Here is a 17,732-nt window from a genome sequence, read left to right on the forward strand (position 1 = left end):
ACAGACCAAAAAAATACCCTGATTACTGCTTTAGGTATGGCTTACATCAATTGATAGGCTTTCTATTACAACCACAATACAGCTACAGAAACAATAAGCAAAAATTACAGGGTAGAAAGCTGAAAAAAAGAAAGATGAGTCAATGGACACGAGGGATTAACATCAGCATGAAACTACCATGACTCTGCTTGGATTTTTCCATCCCCACTGTCACCGCCTTACAGGAATAACAAACACAAAATAAGCTTTATATTTGTAATAGCCACAAGCTCCCCTGGAGGGAAGACACACAGTTTTGCTTCAGTATGTCCATGGTAAGCATTTGTTTTCCACTAGGTGAAAACAGGGGACACATTCAACAGGCAGCAGCTGTCCAATACAATTTACATGGGCTGAATGCAGAGGTTTGCTCTGGGACCTCATGGTTGACAATAAGGAGGACCCAGAAATGAAGCAGTATCCCCATGTCCTGTCCCAGATAGAGCAGGTAGAGGCAGTTTTCCTCGTCTCTAAGGGGACAGGCTCTAGTGTCACACATAAGTGTCTATCACTTGACCAATACATGGCTAAAAAAATCGAGATTAATTCAACTCTGCTTCCTCCCCATTGATAAAACAGGTAATAACCAGAGTCTTCATAAGCCATATGGAGCACTGGAGATACCTCAGTGTCTTGGTCCATCAGACAGTTTCAGATAGAACAGACATTTCAAGAACTAGCCAACGCAGCATCTTATTACGCTGGCTTAATTTGTCACCATTTTACATGCTAACACATTTTACAGTGATTAGTACAGTTAAAAATGTACATCAACTTACCCAAAGATCAAACACCAAGAACATTTAAGGTTTCTAAATGGAAAGTCAGACATGTCAGTAACATATTTACAGCTTTCAATCCTTGATGCACTGAGGCAGTTTTCTCTTTCTTTAAGTTTCCCACTGTGGCCCAGTCCCTCTTTTCTGACATTTCTCAGACGCTCAGGGCTTTGGGGAGTGTTGGAGGTGCTGATGGCCTGGGGCCCAAGTTTCCTCACTCTAACACCTAGTGTACATTTGGATTTCCCTTAATTTTATTAAAAAGAAGCACTTAAGTACAATTGCCTGTTGATTCTGAATACCATGCAGACAACACAGAGATGCCCAACAGCCTCACCCACATTAGACAAGATGATCGCAAGACATAAAATTATAATAGTCTGGGAGGTTTTCTGGGGAGATGCAGATTATTGGCTTTACTTACAGGCACTGGACCCGATGTTTTTTATCTATTGAAGCCAAATGTGAATGTTGTGCTGGTTTCAAAGGGAATGGGATGAATCCTGCCTTGAACATTTTCACATCACTGATGAATTCCAAGCTGGTATTTGAAAGCAAGCAGAAAAACCTCTTTTCTCGAGGCATGTGATGTGGATACATACAGTCATGTACAGAGGGTTCATTTGTGATTTCATATGGTGATTTACACTATCACGATGAGATGCTTTGCATAGATGAGTTTGAAAAGATGAAAAGTGCTATAATCTGGAAAGGAAGTGATAGTTACAACATTTCTGCTTCCAGATAAATTTGTTCTTTACGCACACTATTAAAAACACAGTATTACTACTGCACAGTATCTACAACGTATTAAAAAACATATCTGAAATCAAGTGAGTATGAAACAAGAGGCTGATCTTCCTGCCCATTAGGGCCTTTTCCGGAGGCTTGCTCTGAAATTTCCACAGGCTCCACTGGATTTTGGAAAAAGCCCTAAGCATAAATACTGACTCTTTAATTCCTAAAAACCCAGCTCACTCCAGAATTTCACAGGGAATTTGGCCCTTAGGGACTGCTGAACTTTGCGGTTTCCTTCTTCACACACTTGTCAAAGCTCCAAAGTTCTCTGCACACTCAGATGCAAGCGAGACAGGGAGAAAGGGCCGCTTCAGAGCTCTCCATCTTCACTACCCAAGTTTGTGCTCTCTACAACCAGAGCTTTGCTGAGAAGCCACCAGGCATCAGGAGATGAAAAAGGAGAGATTCCCTCTCGCTCCATGTCTCAGTATGTTATCCACCTTCGTTTCCCTCACATGCAACCAGAGACTGCTCTTTGGAGAGCCAAGCACAGGCAGCACACCCACATAGCTGTGTCACCACCAGTGTTTTTGCCTTCAAGGTCTGAGCAACATTTCCACTGATTCACCAAACCCCCGCAGAGTGGACTATTCTTAGAGTTGATTTCCTTCCGTCTACTACATCTAACCATCTCCAGTGAGCATCACCTTTAATTTATCATAAGTCAAGGATGCGTGGGAGCAGCTTTTGTCAGAGACCAGAATAGCTATTCCTGACCGTTGCAAGCTGTGAAACTTCATCTATCATCTCTGTTGTGTTACTTCACAGTGCTAAAGGCTCTGGATTGGTTGCAATCTCCTGTACTCCCTTTACATCTCTTTTCCAGGAGACCATGGTGCCTCTCCTCTCTGAGGCCACAGCAGGAGGAGCTGCCAAGGCATGGCTCTCCCTTTGCAATTCATGAGCTGGCTGTGACAACTCTGTTGCAATCACAGAAAATATGCTAAATTATAATGGCTCTCTCACCATTTAATCCATTCTGTCCATCAGCAAAGTTGGATTTCATAAATCAAAAGAAAGCAGCTAAACTATTTCAACTAAATACTTCCTTCCCTTTGATGAAAGCACTGGAAGATTTATAAGCCTCCTCAGTTGACCTGACAATAAAGGAGAAGCAGTCCTAGTTACGATTTTCCAACTCAATTTGCATTGCCAGTGTATGTAGATTTCAGGAACTTCTTAAGAGATTCTTTTAAATAATATGAGAAGTTGGGGATTAAACCATGATATTACAATTTTCTCTCTCTCTGTCTCAGATGTCATATCCTCAGCAAGAAAGCCAGGATTACAGTTTGAGCTCAGGATGTCATACCAGACAGCTGACTGCATTTCTTCTTGGATGGATCAGATTTTTATACTGCGGGTTATCTCCGGGGTCTGCAGCCTGTTCTGTGGGAAAGCACGATATGCTATGCATGCCCTTTACGTGCCATAACAGTGTGCAGCAAACACACCTGGCCTCCTGACAGTCATTTCTTCCCACTCAGGCATCCCAGTGTTCAAAGAAGGTTAAGATTGGACATTTGGAGCTTCGACTGCGTGGGAGAAGGAAAAACAAAATAGCCTCAAATTCAGAAATATTCTTGATGTCAGAAGAGTATTTTCGTATGCTCATTACACAAAAGAATGATGGCAGAAAACAAGGAGGGTCCTTCTTTCTGCAACAGCCCTTCTTTTCACCCATTTAAAGAGGACGGGCAGAAGCCCAGGCTGGCCAAAGCTGGCTCACACACCCCACAGTGACATGGCACAGGTAGTGACCTCCAAGCAGCTAAAATCTCCCAGGCAGTATTTATCTACTACCCATGGAGAACAGAGCAGCAGGCAGGGTTCCTCCTCAGACCACACTGTTTCCACTCGGCCCCACAGATGCTGCTGTACAGCAGCAGAAACCTGATTTTCCAGCACGCAGTGCAAGGTAAAGAGGCCAAAAAATATCTGAAAGCTTCTGCATGTGGCATTTCTGACAAATGCTGCAGTTTTTCAATCATCTTTTGAGTAACACCTGAAAAAACAATCAGAAAGTAAACATGTTGCAACATGCATTTCATCTCAAGGACTATTATATATATATCTCTTTCTGGCTTGCAAATCATTCTTTACACCTAACTATACACCTATGTACACCTTCACAGACATGTCTGGGCCTGTTTCTGCAGTCCCTACACAAATAAAATACTCACCCACTTGAATGGGAGCTCTTTTCTAATAAATGTGGCAAGATTGTGCCTTTGGTGCATATGTGCATGTATCCTGCACACACATTTTAAAATCATTAAAAAAATATAGTAGCTATAGATTTACTACCAATCAAATTCTAAACACAGTAAAACTGCACTTATTATGGTGTAGCCTAGGTGAACTTACGTTGCTCATTTACATGAAGCAAACAAAGGAAAGGAAATGTCTGTGACCTTGTAATTGCAGTTTTGCTTATCCTTTTGCCTGGCCAAAAAGCCCAAAAGGATTTTTGCAACTAAAAAGAGGGATTTGCACAATTTCTTTCCAACATATGGATGCTTCTCAAGTGCTTTCCCATCTTTTCTGAAGTATCTTTCACAACATATCAGACTCCTTTCAGTTGTTTTTCTTCACTTCAATCACCATAGTAAAAAAAATCCCTTACTAAAGAAGGTAACCTTAGCAAAGCAGCAGCAGCAAAGCAATAACTGAAGTCACTACTAGTCCCATACTCAGGCAGAATAAGGAGTAAGGGCTCTAGGTATCGGCTCCAGCATCATTACTGTTATCATAAAGCTTAATGCACAGCAAGATGGCCAACCCTCAGGGTCACACTGCTCTCTAAATAGCACTTTCATTACAGCACTTCATTATCAAAGCCCTTTGCACATAAATGTACAAAACACAGCAAAGACAAAGATCTCTTTTGCATATAAATCAAGGAAGCCATTTCATCTACAAGTTCATTCTTAGCAGGCTGCGTATTTCACAGCTAGCCAATACAACGTGGTGCTCACTAACACACAGTGTACCTCTAAGACCAAAAGCACACCACCACAAATATATAAAGCTTAAGCACAGGTCCTTCACCTACCCCTGGCTGGTATTTCTCAAGTGAGTTCTGACACCTTTATCAAGGATATGGGTTGCTTTTAACGTAATCAGAGCTCTGAAGTGTCATGTAAAGTTAAGGAAATACACTCTCACATACCATCCAGGTCACTGCTGGTCAGTAGGGACTTTTAAAACGGTGACCATTGTGCTTCACTTCCTTTCTGATCATTTTATCTGTAGCGTGAGCAACATTCACAGCTCTCAGCATAGCACAGAGGCTTTTAGAAGAAGCTTTGTGCATTCATGCATTACAAAATCAAAATCCAAGTTTAGATCTGGATTTATACTCCCATCCCCCCCACCCCCCCCCAAAAAAAAAAAGGCAGCATCCCTCATATAGAACTAGCACTTTAAACTCCAAATCCTTGATCAAAGATCTTGTAGTCTAAGACATGACAAGGCACTGGACAACAGCCCAAGTGCTTCACACGAAGAACATACATGAGGAAACTCTGTTAATCTGCCAGCACAGCTGAAACAGCAAACCTCACCCTTGTGTGTAGGCAGTCATACCAGTATGAAAAAGCATATACCAGCAGCCTACTACACCATGGTTTGGCAGCCAAAATAAAATCCAGCAATATGTGGCATCTTTTCTGCATCAGGATTTTGCCAGTTTAACTGTTTCGGGTGAAAAATTAAGCTTGGCAAAACTGACAGAGTTACAGTGGTAACTTTCTCAGGAATTCACCAGCCCTTTTACTATCCTAATAACATTCTTAACAAACAGAATTGCTATGTTAAGACATCTGACAACTTGATATAATTTTAAAATAAGCATCATAATCTAAACCACAAAGTATTTTCACTATATTTTAACTTCATTTCCTGCCAGTACTTCTAACAGATACCTGAAAGTGTTTAACTCGACCTGCACAACAGCAAGTCAACATTCGCATACTCTTACAAAGTCTTTAACAAAAATCAATAAGAAAACGCTCTTTTCTATCGTATGTTGTGAAACCAAAGAAATCAGCTCAGAAAATATAACCACATAATCTCCTTGCCATTTAGTCTGAGAAAAGCTCACAGAAGTATGAAGGAGCACATTTCTTCAACAAGGACTACAATCTGAAGCTGAGATAGTCACTGCAGAAGGAAGTACACACATTGCTCATGTGTTAGCTAGAAGGAAGGTATCACAGACAATGAGAAAGAAAACATGATCAGCAAAGGAGACCAGAAATACAAGACACAGGGAGGAAGAAGAAACTCTACAACAATTACACACCATGATCAACACAGTTATCTGTTGCAGTGAATGGGAGTTTAACTCTCTTCTATCCTGGCTGAAAATATTCATAAAGTGATCTTGTTTATTCCTATCACATCTATCTGCTATTTTTCACCAATATTTTGTGACATTACAGAAGAAAGACCTCAAGCTATAAACTTCCCCTTAAAACTACAATGCTAAAGAGTGTTTTCAAAAACCCAAATGCCAGAGAACAATGTTTTCAATAAAATCTGGCAATGCCCCAGGATACTTGATTCAGAAACCTATGTAAAGTCATTCATTCTACACTAAAATTCTCCATCACTGATTCTCCGCAAAAGTTTGGTGCTTTTTTCATAGTGAAATGATAAATACATCAATGTGCTCTGTTTATCTCTAAACCTATTTGGAAATGTGCTTCTTATCTGACTTGCTTTTCAGGGCAGTGTATACCCTGGGACAGAAGAGTTTTGCTTCTCCTAAACTGTTATGGACCCAACTTTGCTAGCAGGAAAGATGCTGGTATCCTAGATCCTATGGGATGCAATGCCTTGAGGAAATTTATATCAAACAATTATTGCATAATCTCAGGGTGTAATAAAACCTTCTACACCATACATAGGCATCAAGTTACTGTTATTTTACGTCAGAAGAAGAAGCATCTCCATCAACAGCAGCTGCAGGTGCCAGTATGCACCCGCAGGATCCCCTTGCTGTGCATGTGGAGAAAGTTGAAGATTTCTGAGGGCATAGCATGAAAACCAGGGCGAGGTTTCACGTTGTCATAGTAGTGGTGAGTTATAAAAATCCCTGAGGGGTTCATGGGGAAAGCCCAAAAGCCAAAAAGGTGGACCTCTTCGCAGAGCTCCAGGGCAGCAGTTACCAGGATCAGCCCAGTGCTAATCCGCTTGGCCCGCACCCCTTGGCCGAGCCAGTAGCGTGAGACATTGATGAGATACTGGGGATGAAAGTAATAAACAGCTTGCTGAGATTCAAAATCATCTAGGACATATTTGACCCGGATTGAAACGTCCGTGTTTCGAGTGTTGTAGAAAGCTGGCAGCAGCACAGAAGCGTTCTCGTAGACCTGTAGTACGTTGTAGAAGGGTTTCCTCCATTTTTCCAGCTTATGAAATCTAAAGGGAAAATGATGCGAGAGATGGTGAGACCAGCATGGACTCAGTCTGGACCCAGGAGACAAGAAAACTCCAATGGGCTTTTACTGAAACATTTCTGATAAAGAGATAATGATGTTTCAGGTTTAACAAGGGGAATATATTTAGATTTCTAGCTAAAACATCAGTATCAAATATAGGGAAAAAATGCAGGGGATAAAAAGATACATATTCTCCTCTCTTTTGGCAATACATTTATTAAACAGTGGACAAACTTTGGAGACATTTCTGATCATGTCTCACTTCTCATTTTATTATGAGAAGGATGTAAATTTTCAAGGTGTGGACAGTTGTATAGTGCACTATGCAGTGCAGAACTGTATAAGAAAGTGGCAAACACCAAAGCAGAGTAAAAGTCTAAAATGTCTAACTGTAAAGACAACTGAAATCCAAAATGCACACAAATTATTTTATGTGGCTTGAGAAAAGAAGCACGTTCCCCCAGCAATAAAGGAAGGCACTAATTAGCCCCATGATCTCAGACCTGCCAGCAAGGTGGCATTAAGGAATTAACAAATTTAAAATTAAAATCACTCAGTCAATCCTGGCTACGAAGCTTAACCAGCTTTTTTTAAAAGCATAGGACAATGTGCGTTACTTTAAGCATTTAGGGTGGGATCCAGTTGCTTCCACCCTGAATGTTTCTAAGACATTTGCCTGGGGCTTGCAAGCATGGCACAAACCTTCCAGGGGAAGGACGGCTCTGCGGTTTCAATTTTAGCTCATCAGCTTCCTACTTTCTATCACCAGTGTGCAGGTTGAAGTGTGTAACAGATTTCTGCCAGTTGTCACTGATTCCATATACCAATTCAGAATGAAATGTGTGATTCCTTGTGTCAGTTGAAAGTAATACTGGGGGGAAGAAAACTCTGTAACAGGTAGAGTTGAGTGAAAAGTAGATTTGAAAAAGCAATAGAGATGGAAATAAAAAAAAAAACAAACCAAAAAAAAACCAAAACCAAAACCAAAACAGAAATACCTCTCAGTAATTATACTGGGATTGACAGTCACGACATCCGTCTTCACTCCAACGTCCGTTAAGTATTTCTCAGATATAGGAGGCAAATTGCATCTATAAAGGAAAGAAATTAGTAAGAAGGTTAAAAAATTCCTTGCAGCTTTTCAGGACTAGAAAGTAGAGTTGATTTAAGCATTTCTTCCAAGCAACAAACCTAGAAACAGACTGACAATTTAAAAGTGTATCAAAACATGTTGATGCCTAAACTGCGCGTTAAAGTAAAAAGTTATAAGGGGCTAATATGAAGATCTCTCATCTTCCCTGAGTCTTTTTGCAGATGTAGCCAATGCCCACTCATTTTGCTTCCTTAATAGTAGTTCAGCTATTTACTTTGGCAGTTTAGGATGAGAAACGGGTGAAGCCCCAAGGATAATCAGCCTATAAAATCAAAGACTTCCTCAGCAATAGCTGAGCTGTATTCAATAATTAATAGATAAACTATAACATTGCCTTTAACATGCTTTGTTTCATACCCAAGAGAATTTAGAGGAAATGCTCCACAAGAGACAAGTCAGTCCAGTCCTAATTAACCCAAAAACTTCCCTTCCTTTTCCCTTTATCAGTATCTCCCAGTGCAGTGTAAAAGCAGCAATTCCGACCCTACAGATTCACCAGAAGATGTAAAAGCTAATAGGAGCAAACTTGTGAAGATTTGCAAACTTTGACTTTGCCCAACCTCCTTGACCTAGATTCATCATCTCACAAAATTTAGAGCATCCCTCAAGAGATGCTGAAGTTATTGTAACACACACACGTACGCACACCCTATCACACAAGCTCACTTCCATAGGAAACCCAGCTAAAAAAACCCTTCAGTGTGTGTTTTATCAGAGGCAACATAAGTGGCTTTGTAACTAGTTTGACGCTCAGGCTAAGCCAGTTAGATACTTGCTGGCATTTTGAAAACTTTTGATCTACATGCCTCAATAAAAGCCATCGCTGTTAAGATCCCCACATTTCAAAAATACTGCTGTGCCTAATCCCCAAACATTTCTGTATTTCCGAAGATCAAAGCTGAACAGGAGAAAACTGTGAAGGTATTTAGGGTAAGGGATGCTCAGTGTTTTCACAATATTAACATCCAGCTGTCAGCATCATTTCTCAGTCACAGGGAGAGGCTGAGTGGGGAAGAGAAGAAAGTACAAAAATCCTCCAAAGTCTTTCTCAGACTCAGGAGGTTCACATCTATCTTCCAGAGAGTTCCTCTTTATCAGGTCAGAGAATTTTTTTAGCCACCTCATCCTTGTCATCCTTCTTATAGGCAATGTTATTTCCAGCACTCTTCTCTGCTAGGTCATGCAACGCCCTTCTTAAATCCTCTAGCACCCTCAGTTCCACCTAGGACTGGGCACTGTGCTCATTAGATTGTATTTGGAATAGGTTTTCATATACTTAACTTCAATATTTTTGAACTTTAAATGAGTAAACTCTGCCCCATCCCTGGCAGTGTTCAAGGCCAGGTTGGACACAGGGGCTTGGAGCAACCTGCTCTAGTGGAAGGTGTCCCTGCCCGTGGCAGGGGGTTGGAACTGGATGAGCTTTGAGGTCCCTTCCAACACAAACCGCTATGGAATTCTATGATTCAGAAAGACTGAATTTGTTGACAGTGATAATTCCTCATAAAAATAATACAATCTTCATACATTGTACTTTTGTCCTAAGAACAAAAATTCATCCCTGCAAAGAGAGTAGTTCCGTCTCTAAATGCATCCAATGCTTCATCACAGATACCTACTCTGGCCAGTAGATGGAGATAGACAATAACAACCTGTAAATGCAGTTCATGTGCATGGAGTTTATCTATTCTATTGTACTATAATTAATTGCTATCAGAATTTATTTTCATAGAAAAATATTGTTTGCATCCTGCTGGACACAATCTTCCCGACTACAACGTATTTTCCCAGGTGTCCTGAAGTTATCACTGAATGTTAGCAGTGCTCCGTGGGCTGTTTTTGAAATATTTTGAATAATTATTTCATTGGAGACCAAGATATTGATTCCTGACAGTTTGGTGGACTGGTTTTAGACTGGAAGGTAGATGTGTACAGACCTGACCTTAAACACAAGCTTTGCTTTAAAATTGATGTCAGCAGACCGTAAGCTCTTAAACACCAGCACGTCTTTGTGTGTAATGCTGGTTCTGTGTGTTTTGGAGATGGGGAACCAGAGATTTCTTTTGCACAAGTCCTGGTGTATTTATTAATATTTCAGTTCTACTTAAGCCTCTATTTAGTTAGTTACTGGTACCAGCAGCAACCCAATTTCTAAATTCTGTAGTGATCTGATCAGCTCTTTTTTTATCTGTTTTTGGTACAGTTTTAGGAAGAGTAATAGTTGTAAAAAGGGACCTCCGCTGAATGGTCTTATATACAAATTATGACATTTGCTGCCCATATTTCTACTTCCACTCATCAGCTTGTCATCTCCATGTGTCACATGTACCACTCCTTTCAACCATACCGATAGCTGTGATTCAATACCATAGGAGGGAGTCTACAATAATTATGTAATGTACATGGGGTACAGCAGGCTTTTAAGACGCAAATTACATAAAGACTGGACTGTTTCACAGATTAAAACTAAGACATAGTTTCCTATAAAGTAGGCACAAGAGGAAGACACAAGGGTCTGAAAACAACGAATAGTGAAGGCAAGACCTGTAAAATTTTATTTCTCATTTGATGCCAAATTAAATTAAGAACGCAATGAGTCAAAATCTGGCCTAATTTTTGCTGGTATGAAATCAGATAAGTTCATTGATTTATGCACAGTTATTCTAAACTAACAGCAACATAGTCAAGATCAGAAAATAGGCCAATATTCTCTTCCACAGAACAGGTCATGAATCTGTGATCTAGCCGTCATATGGCATGACCCAGGCAAAGAGCTTAACAGGATTTAGAAAGGGATTAGTCATGTATATGAATAATTAAAACATCTTTCCCATATATATTAAGGATGATAAAAGTGCTGCTGAACTCCACTATCCAGGAACACATGTTGTAGGACATCCCAGTCTATGCAAAACCTGGATAACTCCACATATCTTGGGCAGCACAATAAGAAGACACTCAACCTTTGAACTTATTCAGGCGTCCCTGCACACCCTGGAGACTCTAGTACCGATTACTGTAACTCCCATTATCCAGCTCCACTCCAGTGGAGCTCTGCACCACCTCAGAAGCACACCTTGGAGACATGTGAGATGCTCAGTGTGCAGCTATTAACATCTGGCCAAGCTGCTTGTCACCTAACAGAGGTTGTGCCTCTGGTTCAGAACTGCACCATGAAACCATCATGTCCACAGGATGTTGCTTACAGGCTAAAGTCCATGGGAGGATAAATCATAACCTGAGTACAGGGGATGTCCCAGAAGAGGACATCATGCTTCATCAAGAAACCAATGATGAACCATATGGAGTCAGGGAGAAATACTTCCTCATATTTTAGAATAAATAGTTGACAGTAGGTGGGGTTTTTTTGAAACATTACTTTTTGTGCAAAAAGCAGGCTTGATACAGCCAGTTTGGCAAATCCCATGTTTCCATGTGAAAGAGAATAGCTTTCCAATCCTTTATTTGTCATTGAAACGGGCAAAAATGAAATTGGTGCTGTGGTGATTACCGGAACACGAAGTCTGCACTGTCAATCTCCCGGCCACATCCACTGTTCTTCAGAATTCCTCCATTCCCAACCACCGCACATTTCTTAAACTGGGAGCGGTGGTACGGCATATCCTGCAAGATCACAGCAAGGAATCAGTTAAATATCCCAGAACATGGAGGCAATGAGTCTCTTTTTTACTTTTTCCTTTTATTTTTCTTTGGTGCAGCTGCATCTTGCTGCAGATGCACTAACCATAGGAAGTTGACACTAGTTCTGTCCCACAATATTCCCATGATGTACATAAATGAATGGGATTGTTTTCTCCGCAATTAGATATAGTATGGGCAACTAACTCAGAGGGGAAAAAAAAACAATAACCTGATTTTGTCCAGACTTAATAACGGAAGGAGTAATTTTAGAAACTTGCTTTCCCTTTTGATTTCCACATGAGGTCATGAACCATAAAATTAGTGTACCCCAGGCACTGCCTTCTGAGCTGCCTGCAAACTGCTCGCTCCTCAGGCTCTGATGTCCTGCTTTTGAGACATCTGCTCACTCCAGAGCAGCTAGTAAAGCCCAAGAACTCTAAGTCAGACAGCACGTTACACCTATTTATCACAAGCTAGAGCAGATTTTAGTGCTTGCTACCACTAAGTGTACTAATAGTATCCATGATTATTAATTAGCACTGGTATTACCAGCAGTGCTTACAGCCTTTGGCCAGGCACCTATCTGGACTTGTGTAGGACGCATCTTTCTGTACTCTTCGGGCAAAATTCTGCCTTCATATGCAGACATGCAGCTGCTGCTGAAGCCAGAGAAAGTGAAACTCACATCTCCGAGAAGTGGGCCGTTAGGGTGAGAGGGCTGTGACGCAGAACTGAGCCATGCTACACCTTATGAATATGTAGAGATGTGCTTATGCAAGCATGAAAGCGCTTGTTTCAGTACATACATATTTTATCAATAATTTCATACCACAAACTACAGAGAGATGCAATAGTAGCATGACATTTCTGGGTGAATATTCCCAGGATCTTTCCATAGCATTCATAAGCCATGAGGTAAAAGGGCATGTAATTACACCTGTCTGAGAAAAGCAGCAGCTGCCTCACAGAGAGGAAATACAGAGTTGTTTGTGCTTTATCCAGTCATTTCTTAACGCAAAATGCCTTTGCAGTCCTGAAAAAGAGGTCAGAAGCCTGGTCTCTGAACTAAGCACAAAGCTCTTGTCTTTACAGTCTTGTTCCTGTGCTTTCAGCCCTTCATCTCCTACATTTACCATGCTGCAGCCCTGCTTCTAGGCAGAGGAGGGCTTTAGCCACATACGTGCTGCCCAGGGAATCCCAAAGATAGTTTGGCACATGATAACACCTTCAAAGCATCCTGAAGGCATACCTGGTTAAATACAACAGCAGCTATAAGACAGTCCTAGCAAAAGTATAGGCATTTATGTAGTCTTTCATGCATTCATCTGTGCAGTCAGGCAGGGTTTTGTGGATAATACTCCTAGACTTAGATATATCCACTCTTTGCACGTCTCCAGATGCTAAAGTGCTTTCCTGGATATAGGCCTTTTCCCCGCTCTGCTCCAGTTCCCCACGTGCACATTTAGATAACAGCACTACCCTACCTGTTCATAGTGCTCAAAAAGCAAATGGATTAGAAGTGGTTAGACCCTGAAGGACAACTTTAATGGCACAAATCAAAGTACTTAACTTGAATATTTTTCTTTCTGAAAAAATTTCAGTTATCCCCTCCAAATATGCCATTTTATATTCATGAGGTGTGCCCCACTATGAATCAGCAGCCACTTAAACCCATTTCTGCACATCAGTCGCTATGTGCAATGGGAATAGCCCCCTGGTTATAACTTTGAATGGCCCTAAGGTCAAGGTTTATTTGATGAAAAGGTTTTGAATAATCATTATGATGAGTATATTTAAAAATTGTGCAGCCTATTCACAGATAATCTGCAAACAGAAACAAGTATAAAAATAGTTAGTCTTTGTGAATATGAATTCTAAAATAAACATGCCCCCCCCAAAAGCAGATCTACCCCAAATGTTGGACTTATTGTACATGAATATTGCCCTTTAGAAAGTTCTGATGAATAAGTGCCTTTTTTATTCAGTTTTCTTAAGTTATTTCATTAGCCACTTTCCTACTAGCTCAGTAATATTCTGCAGAAAAATATCTATATATGGCATACTACAGCAGATGACGAATAGACAAATAGGATAACCAGCTAAAATATCATATAAAAAATAAACATTTTCAAAGTAAAAGCAACAAAGTTTGTAGAAATTTCAAACAGCCAACTGCTAAATGCTTGGCTATAGTATCTAATGCAGCAAGTAGAGTGAAATTGATTCTTCAAATGGGCAGAAGTATGAGGCACCTTTGGAAACATTTTGAAGATCTCCTGGTTGATATGGAAGATTCCACTAGTATCCACTTCATACTTCAGTTTAGTTCCCAATGGAGTATTTTTCTGGGTGGTGAACAGAAAGGCAGGGGCATTGCAACACCTCGACAAAGTAGACCTGTAAAAGGAAAGAGAGAAGTAAGATCAAGGAGCTGATAGCATGCTTTAGGACTTGCAATTACTATTCCTCCTAATAAGGCATTTTTTCAGCAAAAAGAAACTTTTTAGCTGAAGGAGGGGTGAAATGGTAGTTTGCTGGATTTTTCTTTAGAAAATTTCAGATTCAGTGAAATTTTCCCTGATTATATAACTTCTGGGAAAAAAAAAAAAAAGAAAAGAAGAAATGAGATCTCTGTACCTGCCTCTTCTAGACTGCAGGAAATACATGTGCAAATTCTGTCCTGCTCCAGACCCTGAAGCTGAGCTTCTGCCCCCAAAATCCTGGAGAAACCATCCTAATGAATTAGTCCCTCTCTGCTTTAGAGGTCTTTCACCTTTTGTAAATTATTTACTCACCACTGGACAGGAAATGTAGGGCTTAAAGTATTCATATGGGGTTGTGGAAAGCTTGGCAAGGCAGGGACTTAAACGCAGCAATACCTAAAGAGACTTACCAGACAACTGTGGAGCACAGCACAATTCGATTACAAAAATACTTTCAAAGGTCTTAGTTTTGCCTTTGACCTTGTATATATGCATCAGGAAGATGATGTGGCCCCAACAGATGGGTGCCAAGCAGACTGGTCATGGCTCTGACTCCAAAATCTCAGACAAATGGCCAAAATTTTCTTTGTCCTTGGGACAAAGAGGCAGGTATTCCAATGCAAACAAGAACAGTTTTGAAATACCAAAAGCGGGATTCACAGCATGAGAGAAAAAAAGTCAATTCTGATCTACTTAACATAAATTTCCCATGAAATTTAAATAGGAAAAAAAGCTTTCTAAATAGGGGTTCACTTTTTAGCTCTCCCTGGATGCTTTTCTCCTTTTACTGGTGGAACTGAAAGCCCTCACTTCAGTTAACTCCTACTCCAGAGCTGGTTTGTTTCTCAGTCAATAAATCTTATACCTTTAATGAAAAATACATGCCATGGCAAATGCATAAACATGAAAACAAAGCCAAATGGCTCTCAAATAACCTAGATTAAATACCTTGCCTCTGGGCTATGTGGCCTCATTATGAGTTGGAAGAATAAGGCAGTTCTTTATGGGCTTTACTGCAAGCACCAGAAAGCAAATACAGAGTTATGCAAATATTTCAGTGATGCCAAATTACTCTTGTATACTTGACTCATGCAGAAGGACACAATATGATGACCAGATCAAGGGAGCAACTGAGATTGAGTAAGTCAAGGAATAATTTCCAATTACAAGCAGGTAGTGGGATTGAATTGTGATATTTGAGGTACGAAAAACCTTTTCATCACTTCTGCATTATGGAATTGAGAAGATGTTGTTCTTTAATCTAATGTCCAACTGGTCTTCCAGATGTGTGTTCCTTAACGTAAATGTCTGATACCTGATGGAGAAAGACTGTCAAGGAAATTGTTTTCCTTAGTCTCCAGATACAAAAGGTAGCGTGATTTTTGTGCTTTCTCTATCCCTGCTGCTTAAATAGCTGCCATTTAACTTTTGCTAGATTCCCCCATCTCGCCCAATGGTCCAGAACTGGCAAAGTTCAAAAGGCCACAGCTCAGTGTTATTAGACCACCACTTTTGAGCCCCCTATTAGTCTACCTCCAAACTTAGAGCTTTTGGTCTGCTTTTAAGGGACTACATTTTCCACACACACTCACACAGTGAAGTCTCTGCCTCATGAAACAGACTTTGAACTTTTTTTTCCATGACTAGCGTGATTATTGTTCCTGGAACCAGCTAACAAGGGTTAGGTTACACCTCGGTGCTAGTAGGAGTTTCTTAAGCAGTGATATATCAGTCAGGCAAGAATAGCCAGTGACAGTCTTCCAACTCTTCTTTCTCTCAATGCACTGTATAGAATGAAGAGAGGTTCTTTGCTTAATGTGCTGGTGCTGGTGGCCTGAGAGAGAATGATGGTCCTCCTTAGATAGTCTTTTTTTATTGCTTCTACCTCTGGGCTGGCCTCCGTACTTCAATGTGTTTCTCACACTCTGGGTACAATCACTAGTTCTCTTACTCCAAGCAGTCTTCAAGATGGTAGGCTCTAATCCTGAATGGCTCCTGTCTTCAAAATTGGCTCTGATAATTGCCCATCAAGTCATTTCCAGAAAAAAAAAGTATACTAAAAAACCCCAAAAAACTTCTGTGTGGAGCTCATGTTGGAAAAACTGCAATGAGCCTGGGACTAACAATTAGTTACTTTAAAGATGTTAATGACTAACTCAGCACATGCATTTTCACATTCTCTCATTAATTCGTGACAGCTAGTTCCTGCAATCATGCAAGAGAATTCAGGAGAAAATTGTGGGGCCTTGTTCTAAACAACAGCACTGGATCTTGCCAGTGACTTACAGACCTAACCAGTCTATATGCCACTTACTCTGAAATAATGTGTTTTCTCTAGATCTGCTCAAATTTGGCCCTTGAATATATCATTATTCAATATTCAAATATTGGTTTGGCTTCATTCTACTACTGCCTTCACAACTCCAGTTTCAGAAGTTGTATTTTGAAAGTGCCGTGGAGGATCTTCAGCAAAGAGGAAGTCACATGAAGGAAGACAGAGTGCTACAGAAATTGACTGCAGAGGTCTCCGAAGACCAGTTAAAATAACCAGACAGTCAGGGAGTAATAGCTTTTAATGAAAAAAAAAAAAGGAAGTCATAAACAAGGTCTGACAGTACCTAAATCACCACAGGAAAAATCCCTTCTGAGTATTTTGAGGGACAAATTTGACATGTTGCCAATGATATTACCAATTTTACACCACCAGAGAGTCAGGTTGATGCATTAGGTGCAGCCATTAAGGCTTGGCTCCTTCCTCACTTCTGCCTGAATCATACCTAGAAGTCTTTCCCACACCAAATTCCCTGCCTCTCTGGGGAAGACTGTTCCACATGCCAGAAGAGCTTCCTTTCACTCTTGCTGTTGACTTTTTAAAGCAGGAAAAAGTATGTATTTATTCAAAAGGATGGTACTCTAACAGAAATAGTGATTAAACGCTTACTTTTGCTATCCATATGAAGGTTTGATCTCTGTACAGGAAGCTAAACTCAAACTGAAGTAAATCTTACTCAGCCTTATTAATGTGGACCATTCTTACTTGAATAAATTAGCTTCTGTGACATTCATCTCCCATTTGCACATCTGTAGGTTCTTCCATCTGTCAAACAACTCAGTCTGTTTCACCCTAAAATATAAAAAGAAAGTAAAGTAAATTTCAGTTCATTACAAAGCCTTCATTTCCTAAAACAGCTGCAGCCAGGGGACCATGCTTTTGATAGGACAAACCAGTCAGCCTAGCGAATGCAAAATCTATTATTTTTATTTCCTCTTCTGCTCAGACATAGCATCTCTAAGCCATGAAAACACAAGTACAGATGGACCTCTTCAGATATTTGGGACTGGTTTCTATTCCCTGATTGGCACTCTCCATTTTTTCAGCATAAAAAAAAGC

At 40.4% G+C, this 17,732-nt stretch overlaps 1 protein-coding gene across 3 annotated transcripts in view; it reads right to left on the bottom strand.

Moving 5' to 3' along the window:
• Positions 1-1,050: 1,050 nt before the first annotated feature.
• The window catches only part of ST8SIA5 (ST8 alpha-N-acetyl-neuraminide alpha-2,8-sialyltransferase 5), a 71,665-nt gene continuing 54,983 nt past the window's right edge, over positions 1,051-17,732 (bottom strand). For all 3 annotated transcript variants that reach the window (XM_030470056.1, XM_030470057.1, XM_030470055.1), the window contains 5 exons: positions 17,379-17,465; positions 14,111-14,255; positions 11,728-11,840; positions 8,062-8,154; positions 1,051-7,043 (listed from right to left, as the gene is read on the bottom strand). In XM_030470056.1, coding sequence (XP_030325916.1) covers positions 6,575-7,043; positions 8,062-8,154; positions 11,728-11,840; positions 14,111-14,255; positions 17,379-17,465 — 907 coding nt within the window. In that variant the 3' untranslated portion in view covers positions 1,051-6,574. The remainder of the gene's footprint in view (positions 7,044-8,061; positions 8,155-11,727; positions 11,841-14,110; positions 14,256-17,378; positions 17,466-17,732) is intronic.

Source organism: Strigops habroptila, chromosome Z (genome assembly GCF_004027225.2).
Source record: "Strigops habroptila isolate Jane chromosome Z, bStrHab1.2.pri, whole genome shotgun sequence".
Taxonomy (NCBI): Eukaryota; Metazoa; Chordata; class Aves; order Psittaciformes; family Psittacidae; genus Strigops; species Strigops habroptila.